We start from the raw sequence: 12836 nt of genomic DNA, 5'->3' as shown, positions 1-12836 counted from the left end.
TCCCGATAGGAGAACGCTTTTTGGTTACAGGTAGAACGCTCTGCAGAAAGGGTTCTACCTGGAACCGAAAGGGTTCTACCTAGAACCAAAAATAATTCTTCAAAGGGTTCTCCTATGGTGACAGCCGAAAAATAGGTTCATGTTCTAGATACAGTAGCACCTTTTTTTCTAAGAGTGTAATATCCTCCTTGTATGAAAGACAGAATATTGTTTCAAGTCGTTTGTTTTCCGGTCCGATTACAACATCTCAATGTGCTGTATTACACTGGGACCCAGCTTGCGCTTCAGTGACAAGTGAGTGACTCTGTGCAGACCCGCATATTGTGGTCTCCAACCACAGCCGTGGCTGCATTCCTATTGGCTCAGAGTGGGTTCTCAGAGTACCTATTCTCCAGTGCCCTTCAGCCTGGTACACCACTGGCTAATTAGTCACAGGAACTGCAGCATATTACATTTCCTACTGCAGACCACAAGGGACCTCCACTCTTAACTCATACTGACTATTCCAAGTCTCACAGAGTGAAAGTATCAACACAGTCCACCATCATATATAAAAGTCAGCCACTTACTCAGACTGTTTTGGGGTCGTTTCACAGTGGTGGCAGTCAGAGTTCACACCTAATTGGAGTTCAGGGCAAATGTAGTTCATGTTGTGCTGTTGTTCTTAACACATTTCATGGATCTTTTGCACTTCTTGAAAGTGACTAATGGTTGGGAGCATCATTATATCACTGCACGCTGCCAGTCCAAACATTTTTGCAGTCTATATTTGGGATGCAGTCAGGGGCGGGCAGAGGAAGAAGCTATGGGCAGGTTAGTATTACAGAGGTTCTCTCCTTCCCTAATGCGCTAACCACATACAGCAACCTGTCTTAGGCTTTCTAGAGGGCTGTATCAGTAACCTGAAGGCTTCCAGCTCTGCCCCAACTTTTACTCTGTTCCAAACTCTGGGATCAAACCCAAACAGCCTGATTGCTGCGTTCTCCTCAGGTGACAAACTCAGCGCTTTGTGACATCAGTTAGGGCCCATGGTATTTATTGTTCAACTCAGCCAACCATCTCGCTCTGCTGTTTTTGGACAGGAAACACAATGCTGTGCCAACACAGCCAGGAGGAAGTCTGCTTTCATTCTCCAACCTGAAACCCCAAAATGGAGGATCACCACTCTCTGAAAGGTGGAGGTTACAGAATAGACCCCTCCGCCTTATAAGCCGAAACACCGGCGTCTGCAGTGGCAATGTGGAATGCCTCATGTTTTATTTCCCAGATTAACGACTTCATCCCTCATCAAGCTCAGTGTAAACACGGCTCTCAGAGCACAGCGCGGCCCCCGGCGGCCCCCAGCTCTAACGGTTTGTTTTATTCCCAGTCCTCTCGTCCGCTCCGCCATATAAGCCTTTCACCAGGCCCAGGGAGCCCACAGCAGTGGAGCAGCCACACGGTCCACTGAATTACACTCCCCCTCAACCTCTCAGCAACTCTTTACCTCCACACCGCAGGGAAATTAATTAATGTTTCCAGTGAGTTCCCAGTGTAGCACTCAGAACATTAAGAGCACAATGCAGTGGTTTGAGCTCAGAGGAAGAGGACTAGATGGTGGCGGATGGATTGAGTGGAGACGCAGTGGTGCATCTCTATTATGATGTGTGGTTCGTGGCATCTCTAGAAGTAATATAAAGTCATACAAAAACAAGAGTTATTTTAATGTGGCTTTCAAGTACAATCCCTTATAACCCCTTAAGAAAGAGACACATTTTTAGAATACACATGGATGTTACCCACATGCCATCGGGAGGGACAAGAGTGACCTCATGTTTTATTTACATTTTTTGGTCCCACCCTGCATTAAAAAGTCATTTGTAAAGGCTATAGAAGATAATGCCCATTAAATCAACAGAAAGCAAGATCAAGCCTACAGTTTCAGTCCATATACTGTACAGTTTAGAATCCTGTTTCTAAATTAATGGGACTATTTACTGTATTCCTGACGTAAGAACCACAATAACATTCTGGCTGGTAAAGATGGGGGACTTTATTAGAAACATGACTTTTCATTCATACGCTTCTTGTTTTTTGTTTTGTTTTTTTGGACAGGATTATTTTATGCTGATTTTATTATACCTCAATAAAATGTGTCAAACAAACTTGGCAAAATGTACTTATACTGCAAATTGAGTAGAAAGAGGACAGAAAAGTTTTCGTTTTTTATTTAACAAGTGACTTCTAATATTCATGAAACCCGTTGAATCCCAGCTAATAACACCCAACTCTAGCCTCTGTTGGACCACTTAAAGCTATTTTCAAATGACTCTTCAGCGACATAAAACACATACAACTCTAATGGAGAGAGCTGGGCTTCCACTTCAAACACAGGCTTTATGGTAACCGTTTGGCAGTGCACATGCACAAAACCCAAATTCTCACATTTAATGTGCGATCCTCCTGACTAACAACTTAAACAGACGGCTTTGATGTGTGTTCCACTCTCCCATTAATGGGGAACATTATTCAGGATATATTTGCGAGGAGCTCTTTGCCAAAAAGCTTTAGATTGTAAACTCAATCTGAGAGGCGCACAGGCTCTGCTCTGCCCGCCGTGGATCACAACGCTCCACAGAGAAAACACAAAGACTGGTCACACACGGCTTAAACACACACACGGCTCATATGCACGGCTCACACGCACGACACACACACGCACGCACGAAACACACACACACACACACACACACACACACACACACACACACACACACACACACACACACACACACACACACACATACAGGTGTAGTCTCAAAGTGCTAACAGATATTATTTGATCATGTAATATACTGTTCCTCAATACTCATGCCTGATGGCAAGGCCTATAATCATTAAGGAAAAAGGGAGTAATTGTAATTTGTTTGAGGTCCCAGTCCCCATCTGTGGTGGCCTGTGAGTCACTTTGAGCTTGTTCAAAGCTTACTTTGAAGTTCAGAGAGTCAACATTGGAGGAACGAGAGGCACGGGAATTGAGAAGGATGCCTTATGCCTAATTGGTTTTAAACCAATACTAGTGAAGACCGAACAGATTTCATCTCATCTCTGTTTTCTCCTGCTCTTTCCTCCTGACAGCGTGTGATTGTCATCCAGTTGGCGCAGCCGGCAAGACCTGCAACCAAACCACCGGCCAGTGTCCCTGCAAGGACGGCGTGACCGGCATCACCTGCAACCGCTGTGCCAAGGGCTACCAGCAGAGCCGCTCTCCTATCGCCCCCTGCATAAGTATGACTTGCCTCAGTACTAAGAGAAATGTCCTCAGACAGACCACACACTGGCCCCATCAATAGGAGTAGTCGCTGACAAGTACTCTATCGCACCAAAACCCATGCTTGTTATGCAGGAATTCATGGCTTGAGTTCATTTCATTTTGTTATTTCCCCCTGTTACTTTATTTCTTTGGATGGATATTTTACAGTTAGACCAGAGCTTAAGTAAACAGGGCATAATGTCTAAGCTAACATGGCCTTGTGAGTCGCAGCACCGTTAACAGCCCATCTCCCTATAAATCCACCCAGCCAGTCCAGGGTAATGATGACTGATATGTTTATTGGCAGTATCAGCAGCCCACAGATTCCAGCCTCTCGGCGATAAACGACACCTCCATACACAAGATGGGCTAATGGGTGGCTAGCACCGCCAACACAGCTGGCATGACCAGATAAGATACCTCGGATGGCTGGGACACATAGACATTTACAATTGGCCACCATTTATACAGCCGTTTCAATTGGTGACATTTCCGATAAAGTTGTATTTGGAAATTCAACAAAGCCATTGTGGAAAAGGAATCAGTGTGCTTGGCCAGGATCCACAGCGATAAAATCAATCTGTGAACCCACTGGAATAGGATTTCCTTCATTTCGTTGGGAAAGTAACAAATGTTGTGTAAAAAGATGGAGGAAATGGGGGTCTTGAAAATTGAGCTGAAAATATTTGGTTTCTCGTATATTTTCGAGCTAATATGTTTTCGGTTTAATAGCTTAATATAACATTTTTGTTATATCAAACTTCCTGACAACTTCAATTTTAACAAGGCCAGGGGCCCTAGCTCTCTGTGCCTTACGATACAGCATGTCACGAATACAAGAGAGTGATGGGAAATTGGCAATTAATGTGTATTCCAAGCACAATCGCCGTGTTCTAATCAGCAATCAATAACATGACAACCTATTAAGGAATATCTGAGAGTATATCACCAATGCTCTGAGGTTCATTTAAGCCCCATGGAAGGTGAGCAGGAAATTGAACTGAGACGTTCTAACAACTTTGCTCATTTTTTCCACCTATGAAGCTGTCAAACTTGAGTGGTGATGTGAAATGTCATTATGTTTGTGCTGTGGTTTATCTGTTGCAGAGATTCCAGTTGCATCGCCCACCTCCACCTATACCAGCTCTGAAGAGCCCTTGGGTGAGTTTGTGACACTGCTGAGACGTGGTATCCACAGGGTATGGCAATTACTAAAGCATAACATAACAAATGTATTGTATTTTAGTATGAGCACAATTCATATCATTCCACAGTTTCTATTTTTTAAATCTTTTTCTATTTCTACATCTTATTTGGGGCCACCTTCAACATTGTAGTATTTTAAGGGCCACCTTCAGAATTGTATTATTTTAAGGGCCACCTTCAACATTGTAGTATTTTAAGGTTCACCTTCCATAATTGCAGTATTTAAGTGGATGTGTATGTGTCAGGAGATGTTAAATCCAGGTTTTTGGTCAGCTCTCTCTCCCCGGCCTCCCATTCTGTATTTCCACTCAGCCTCCAGCCCATAATTTGATTGCATGCTTCATTTGCACCAGTTTGTTTTCCAATCATCTCTCGCTGCGCTGAGAGGGAAGAGAACCCTTCCCTTGCTCACTTATTTACAGCCCTATTGTTGAAATGCACAGCTCTGAGTCTGTGTGCTATAGTGCAACACTGATTTGAAGTGACATACCACTGTAACATTTAGCTCATACTTTCAGTCACTGCTCAGTCCAAGCTTGTGGGGTAGATCCCCTGGCATGCGTGTGAGGAGAAAAAGAGAGACCTGGAGCAAAGTATTGTTGCCTAAGCCAACTTGTTTTTGGTCCAACTTCTACTTAAATGGATACTTGCATGCCAGCAGATACCCATAGACCTACAGTCATTGCTCTAATGCTAGTGAGCAATGGCTCGCGAAACCGCCTCTAACTTCCTTCTTACTGGACACAGAGACATCATTTGACTCTGGGGAAGTAGAAAAAGGGCCTCATTGCCCAAATCCCGCAGTATTCCTTTAAATTGCCTTCCATGTAAAACATATAGGTTCTGTCAATTTTAATCATTAACATGGGACTAACAGTGTGGCTCCACATATTTCACTGAGCTGAATGGCCAACCTGCTACATACGTTGGCGACCAGCTGCAATGGGGTTTGGAGTCTTGTCAGGAACCCTGCACAGACACCACCCTCCAAATTAAGAGTGGTGTGGTCCCCAGGGACCCTGGAGAATGGCGGTGGCCCCGCTAGAGAGGCCACACAAAGGGGACGTTTGTCCTCCCAGCGGGGGCCGGGGCCTTAATGAGAGCTGTGGGTGATGGCCAGTCCTGGGATTGTGCTGCTGGGCTAATGGGCAATGCCAGCTATCAAAGGGAGGTACGATGAAGGCCTCCAGGGGCCAGGGGGAGACAAATGGGCCCCCGCCCTAGCCACATTTAAATGGAAATCAGGCGTGGTCGATATGGACTCGTCAAATTCATTTACTTTGGGATTTCCCTTCCCTTTTTCATTTCTACATCCCCCCCCGAAAGCTGCCAGGCGTTTCACTAGAAATGTTTTCTCCACATACATGCACTTGCTCCCCATCCCCCTGCCTCCACCCCAATCCGCCTTATTGGGGGGAGTGCGTTTTTTTCTCGCTCCGCTGTTACCCGGGCAACCTCATTCACACAGAGTATAAAGGGAAAGAAAGGGGAGGACTGGACAGAGGGCTGGAAGAAATAATGAAGTTTGTCCATATTCAGGCAAACTGAAAGGTCCCCTCTCTCCTAACTGCTCCCCCTTTCCCCCTGGCCGACCAGCCCCCCCCCCCCCCCCATGAGCATGGGGCTTATTACACTGGGAGGGGGAGCAAAACCAGGAGATGTTCTGGTTCCAATTTGTGTCAGTCAGTGGAAAAGTGGGAACAAACCATTTCCATTTTCAGTTTGGCCTCTCGTCCCAGACCCATCTCCCCCATTACAAAAGGTGCCTGGCACCCTGACAACACGACGGTCGGCGGACATCGATAAAGCCTCTTGGCACGCCTGCGAGCCCAGGTCAACACAGCCTGGTGTCAAAGGGAGAGCACCAGACCCGAAAGCAATTAATCATAACTATGAGCTCTTTCTGGCCACTGGTTTGCAACAGGCTCCTCTCAGAGGCCACAGAGAGATCGGCCCCGGCCAACGTTAGAGTATTCTCTTTCTTGCCTCAAGTGGATTGGATACTGCTTAGGCCCCTGCTAATTTTTGTTAGGCTACTAGCTAACTTCCTTCAGTGACCTCCTTTTGTGAGTGACCTTCCCAACCCTGAGTGCTGACACAATGGATGCCAGGACTCAGACAGGCTAGAGATTCTGTGTGGAGAGGTTGGAGGAAGAGAGTGGGAGGGAGCTGACAATAGGATCTGTGTAAAGGTGTCCGCATGCTTCCCATCCTAAACTGTCCCGAAATGTTTGTGCATATATACTGAGTGTACAAAACCATAGACTAACCAGGTGAATCCATGTGAAAGCTATGATCCCTTATTGATGTCTCCTGTTAAATCCACTTCAATCAGTTCTTGTGCACTCAGTGTATTATGACATTTTGTGACGTTTTTGTTTGTTTTGGTCTTCGGCAAGGTTTTTTTCCTGGCTGTTCATGCACTCCACATTGTTTCTCGAGGCTATTGCAAGTTCGGTAGCCGAAGTCTACGTCCCTTTGTCGGTCATTGGTCAACAGTAGGGATTCTACAATTAAGTGTTTGTCGACATTCAATGATAGATGACTCATTTTCATGCACATTTTGTTCACTTGAGAAATACTAAACCAAACAGCTTATTTAGATGTAAAATAGTGTGACTTAGATCACTTCAGCAAAAACGTCAAAATGAATGACAGATTTCTTGAGTTATCTTAGATTAATTATATATAATTTTATATATTATATATTTTTAGGAAGTGTATACTGGCTACGGCGCCTCAAGATGGACAAACAGTACTATTGCCGCTTTTTCTCATTTTTCAAGCGAAGGTCCTGTTCGCCCTCATCCTGTTCGCCTACTCGGCGCCAGCCGAACTGAAACATGCGGAAGCCTCAAACCTCCACCAGCTCCACAGGGACACCATAACAGCATAACAAGAGACAGTGTACCATAAGTACACTAAATTGGCCTGGCAATAGATGTAAGCTTTCAACCCCTTACAGTGGGGGTAGAGTGTAGACCCTTGGATGTACCTAAAGGGCTTTTATTAGATAACATAATTGAGGTCAGTCCGTAAACCATGAGGGAGAGAATGTTTAAAATCTAGATGTTTGTGATATGTTGGCTGTGCTGTAAGCTAATTCACCCATTATTTCACTCGCTTCCACAGATTGTGATTCTCACTGCAAGGCATCTAAGGGCAAACTGAAGATCAACATGAAGAAGTACTGCAAGAAAGACTATGGTGAGACCACTGTGCAGGAATTGTATGGCCAGTCGTCGGCCAGCGGTCGAGGGTCAGATGTATTTATTAATCACAGGCATGTCCACTCCCAAGCCCCTCTCTGTGGCTTATTCACGCTCTCAGGACTAGAGTCATTGCATCAAAGGGAAATGGTCTCGGAGCTGAGTCCAGGGGACCCCGCTGATGGACAGGCTAGCCAGTATTAGACTGAGGAGTGCTGCTTTCCCGGGAAATAAGACATGATGGAATGATGGAATTCAAAAAATATATGTATTTCTTGAAAGTTATGTTCAAAACCAGACAGCTTTAGACTGTGTTTTGGCAATGGCGGTGTAAAGCACATTAACAGATGTATCCAGTCTACTTTGATTAGTTAGCATGGAAAACATATACATATTATTATCTATCATTTGTAAACTAGCCACACAAAACCTATGTCTCACATGTCCTAACATCCCTGCACTGACATACACTCATCACTATGTGAGATTCACTGGAGGTGGGGGGAGCTGGACGGAGAGAAGAGTGTTTGCTGGGGGCATCGTCACCGCAGGGCCTCTTCTTTTATCACCAAAGATAGAGATCAGTGGCATCAGTGTCTGGGCAGAGAAACAAAGGGATTATTCAACTCTTACCTCTACATCTTGAGCTCATATCAGTTCCTCCACTCCAGCTGAAACTGTCTTCAGAGAGAGGTTGTGGCACGAGCCAGCCCCCCTGTTGGTTTGGAGAGCTGCAAAGCTCCGCTCTGCCAGGCTTTAGATGGAACTATTTGGATTTGTTGTCCCACCTTGACGGATGTATGTGTGAGTGTGTGTGTGTGAGTGTGTGTGTGTGTGTGTGTGTGTGAGTGTGTGTGTGAGTGTGTGTCTTAGGAGAGTTGTACCTCATAAAGAGAGGGCTCTGAGCTTCAGAGGGCCGCAGAACAAGCTCCCACTGAGTCCTCTCACAGTCCCTCTCAATTACAGCTAACGGACAATTTCCTCTCCCCTTCCACCTCCCTCTAAGCCCTGTGGATCTGCTCACCCTGGCCCCTGTCCATGGTCAAGGGCAATCCCTTCTCTCAGCCACCAGCCTCAGTAGGGTCCTGTTTTATTGCTCCATGGTGAAAGGCTGGTGCACCCTGGGAGCATGAGGCTCTGGCGGGGATCTGGCCATTAGGAATTGTCAGTAAGCCCCATATTAATAAAATGAGCCAAATCACACAACAAATATACTCTGTCATCAATGACTCCACAGGAGTTTATCTGCATCTGAATCTAAGTGAGTAATAACACTCACGTTCAAGCCAAATACAGGTATTTACATAGCTTGCTATTTTAGAACGGTTTCACAAATGAAATAACTTCTGTTACTTGAAGCTAAAAGGACATTTGAGTTTGATGATGGATGATGCTGGACTTGTGTCGTTATATTCTGAATCAGCACCAAAAAACAGCACCACTAGATCTAAAAATAGAGCAAAAAGAATGAGAAGGGTGGGGGGTAATGTAAGAGAGACAGTAGTAGCAGTAGGGACAGTCCATGGATCATATCATAGGCCTCCTATATAGTGTTTCATTGTGCTGTCCCACTGTGTAGCCTCCATATGGAGAGTGATTCCCTCGCCTCTGAGGGTTTTCCATTCCATTAACCACAGTAGTATTATGGCGCAGATCTCCTATCAGCAGATTCATGTCTGCTAACCACCGTACAAATCTCCCCAACCGCAGCAGCAGCAGCACAAACCCTGAGGCACGTCCAGCACTCTGCCAGCATTTAAGAAGAGATCGTACTCCGTATAGCCAAATACCCTTTATAAAAGACAATGCAAGATCTCTTAGACTCCTGGCATGAGACCTAACTGTACAGTAGGCCTATATCATATTGAATATTTTGGTCACCAATTCCTCTGTAGTTATACCCATTAAGTTGGTGTTAAAATTGTTCAGCCTTTGATTGTTAGAATAGATTTGTTCATACAAGACCGTATCTGCTATAATCAGGGTTTGGGGATAGTTCACCCATATTACAAAATGACATATTGGTTTCCTTACCCTGTAAGCAGTCTATTGACAAGGAATGACTACAATCCATACTTTGATGTAGTTTCTCTGGCACTGTTTTCTACTTTCACTGTTCACATGATAATGTTTTAGCATTTGTGGCACAAATCCCATTTAAGTCAAGTCAACTAACCAAAGCATGGATTGCTGTGATACCTTGTTAATAGACTGCTTGCAGGGTAAGGAAACCAATGTGTCATTTTATTTATTTGGGTGAACTATCCCTTTAAGACTTCAATTCAGTGTTCTCTCTAATCAAACACATCCAGCTGCATTGACCACACTGTTCCCCTTCATATCTGTCACATGTCCAAAAGCCTCATCATCAATCATAGTTCATCAATCAAACAGAGCGATACATCAGAGACTTTCAACAAAGTTTCAATGCATAAATGGCCAAATGTTCTTCTTTTTTCAATCAATATTGTGCAACACAGAGAGAGACAATAATGTGAGCTCATTGTTTCAGTTCCCCAGAAAACTGAACAGCCATCAGAATACATATTTTCATTCATTTAATCTTGCTAGTCATCCATGAAAAGAACGGACGAATCTATAAATCACAAGTCTGATTCATGAAAAGCAGAAGGTTGGTTTTTCAAGAGTTCATCAAAACAGCTGAGTGCAGATGATTCTCCTTTGGCTGAGCTGGGGCTTTATGAAGAGACCATTCCTCAGGGGGCTTTTCCTCTGCCTCAATCTAATTCATTTCTCAGGGCTGTCCCTGGGCCTTTGTGGGGTTCACAGTGTCTCTGTTCTTTGGGGCCACGACCCCCCTGTGTGAGTGGCGCTGCGGGCCTCCCGGGGTCACGGGAAGAGGCCCCCTGTTTAAACACAGTGGTGCACTCTGCCGGCTCGGAGCATTCCACAGGGCGCAAACAGGTGGTAAATTAGGCTGACGCTGACGGATTGCCACCCCGGAGAGAAAGAAATATGTTGTGTTTATTCATTTTTGTTTTCCATCGTGGCCGTAGCTACGGTGACGGCAGCCACAAAGGGTTATATTCTGGGCTGACACCCCTCCAGCGGGGAGGACAATGAATCAAAGAGCTTTTGCAGACGTTCAGGGCCAGCGGTGAAAGGAATGGTCACACAGCCCTGTCACCCGGCGGTCCCTGTTAGCTCACCCTGGGGGCAGCAGGGCCCAGATCAGTCACTCAGCTGATAACCAGATGGGACAGGGGCCTCAGTATTGAAATTAAACACGCTCTAATTTGATTAGAGCCCCCTTGTCGGCGGTGTGCGGGTCAAGCCCCAGCACACTGCTCAGAGAGGGGACCCAGCGGGAGGCTTGGCTTCCATTGTGTTATTAACCCCCCCTCTCTCTCTCTCTCTCTCTCTCTCTCTCTCTCTCTCTCTCCACTGTGATAAGATGGTCCAAGTAGCACTGATATACCATATTGTCTGCTAACAGAAAAACAGAAGTTTAGTGTCCTAGATCTCCATTCATGAGCTCAATTCAACACCAGCCCCATGGGCGCTTTGGACTTCATTGGGTGAGGAGCAGGACTGAAGCAATGTGCAGAGGTGTGAGGACTGAGCTGCTTGGTCTTTCCAGCTAACATCCATGATTAGTACTGCATACTTTGGTCCCCTCATGAACTGGAATCTTAGTCCAGTATAACAGTATTTTACTATCTGCTTAGAGAACTACCAATTTCCTGAGCGGCCCATAGAGTGACAGAGGGTTCTGCATTTGTGTCAGACAGCAGAGAGCTGAGTCTGGTCCATTCACCCCGGGAGCTCGTTAGCCAGTCGGTCAGTAAGAGCGACCCAGAGAGAAGAGGGCTATCTCTGCTGGATTCTCACGCTGCTCTTGGATGGGGCTCTGGGAGCAGAACCCGGATAGCTCATGAGGTCGGAACACATCCCGATTCTTCTGGAAGCCTCTCTGTGGCTGGGAAGATAAATAGTGGCCCACTCCACCCCCCCACACACCCTTTATGTGTTGGGATGAAGGAGTAGGCTCCAGCCCAGAGACACATTGTTAATGAATGGCAGGACTGTGAGAGCGTGCTCTACTCAGCCCAACAGGCCTCCTTTCTTCTGAAATTGTGTACAATTTGCTCACACTAGCAGGGCCCCCCTTCCTGTTCTCTTAGAACGTTCCAGGCTGTTATGGGGGACAATCGATGCGGCTCGCAATAGAGAGCGCTGGCATTCAGAGAGAGAGAGACAAGGAGAAGAAAAAATACTTCCTGTGCTATTTTCAGCCACCTACATTTTTCTAACATTAGTCCACACATGAGTGCGTGTGTGTATGTGTGCACTTGTGTGTCTGTGTGTGCATGTATGCATGTGTGTGTGTGTGTGTGTGTGTGTGTATTTATTAGTGTGTTTGAAACATTTCACACCATCCACACACTGTTTCCCAAATTGAGTCAATTCAAACAATTGGGAGTGGAAACCATTCAGGTTGGTTCATTTTCCACCTACTTTAGTCCAATCGTTAATAGCACATTCCCAGCTAAACCACTTCACCTCAAGCACAGATTAGCTTCTACCCCAGTGAGTTCAGTTGTTTCCCCCTTGTTGCGATGACTGAGGCTTTTTTGCAATCAGAGTGATGAAGTAATGGTAGATTTATGTGACAGAGAAATCCATGCAGGGGAGCTGCTGTGAGGGGGAGGGGGTCTGTATTTCTGTCTGCTCTAAGGGGCCAAATTCTTGGGAGAAAGGTTGAATGGCTACCAGGTCCAGGTTGCTCTAGCCCAGGGTTCTTAAGATGTGCAGCGTCCTGCTTAACAGCTGAAAGGCCATTCTATCAAAAGCACAGGAATGGCTTTGCTTCAGAGCTTTTACCTCAAACAGATGTGGTAAAGGTCGAATGCTGCACTTTCACTGTTGGACTTTCTGAGTTGAACCCAGTATACCAGCCACTTCTTTTTCTCCAGGCTTGTCAGTTGAGGAAAGGAAAGCGTTTCTAAGGATACATCCACAGCAGTCAAACATTACAGCCAGTCTCAGCGGGCACCCATTGTCTTTACCCTGGGGAGCACTATGGCAACTGTTGCTGTAATACGGAGCATGCTAGCCAACACAACAAGGAGAGGTCAGGGGTCATGGCTGAGGGGAGGGACCAGGAC

At 45.7% G+C, this 12836-nt stretch overlaps 1 protein-coding gene across 1 annotated transcript in view; it reads left to right on the top strand.

Annotated features, from left to right (window-relative positions):
• Positions 1-12836, top strand: part of LOC135555439 (netrin-1-like) — a 40468-nt gene that overhangs the window by 24591 nt on the left and 3041 nt on the right. The window contains exons 4-6 of the mRNA XM_064987850.1: positions 3118-3267; positions 4400-4453; positions 7631-7705. Of these exons, the coding sequence (XP_064843922.1) occupies positions 3118-3267; positions 4400-4453; positions 7631-7705 (279 nt within the window). The remainder of the gene's footprint in view (positions 1-3117; positions 3268-4399; positions 4454-7630; positions 7706-12836) is intronic.

This window comes from Oncorhynchus masou, chromosome 15, assembly GCF_036934945.1.
Source record: "Oncorhynchus masou masou isolate Uvic2021 chromosome 15, UVic_Omas_1.1, whole genome shotgun sequence".
Classification (NCBI taxonomy): Eukaryota; Metazoa; Chordata; class Actinopteri; order Salmoniformes; family Salmonidae; genus Oncorhynchus; species Oncorhynchus masou.
This window is presented reverse-complemented; position numbering and strand designations above follow the sequence as displayed.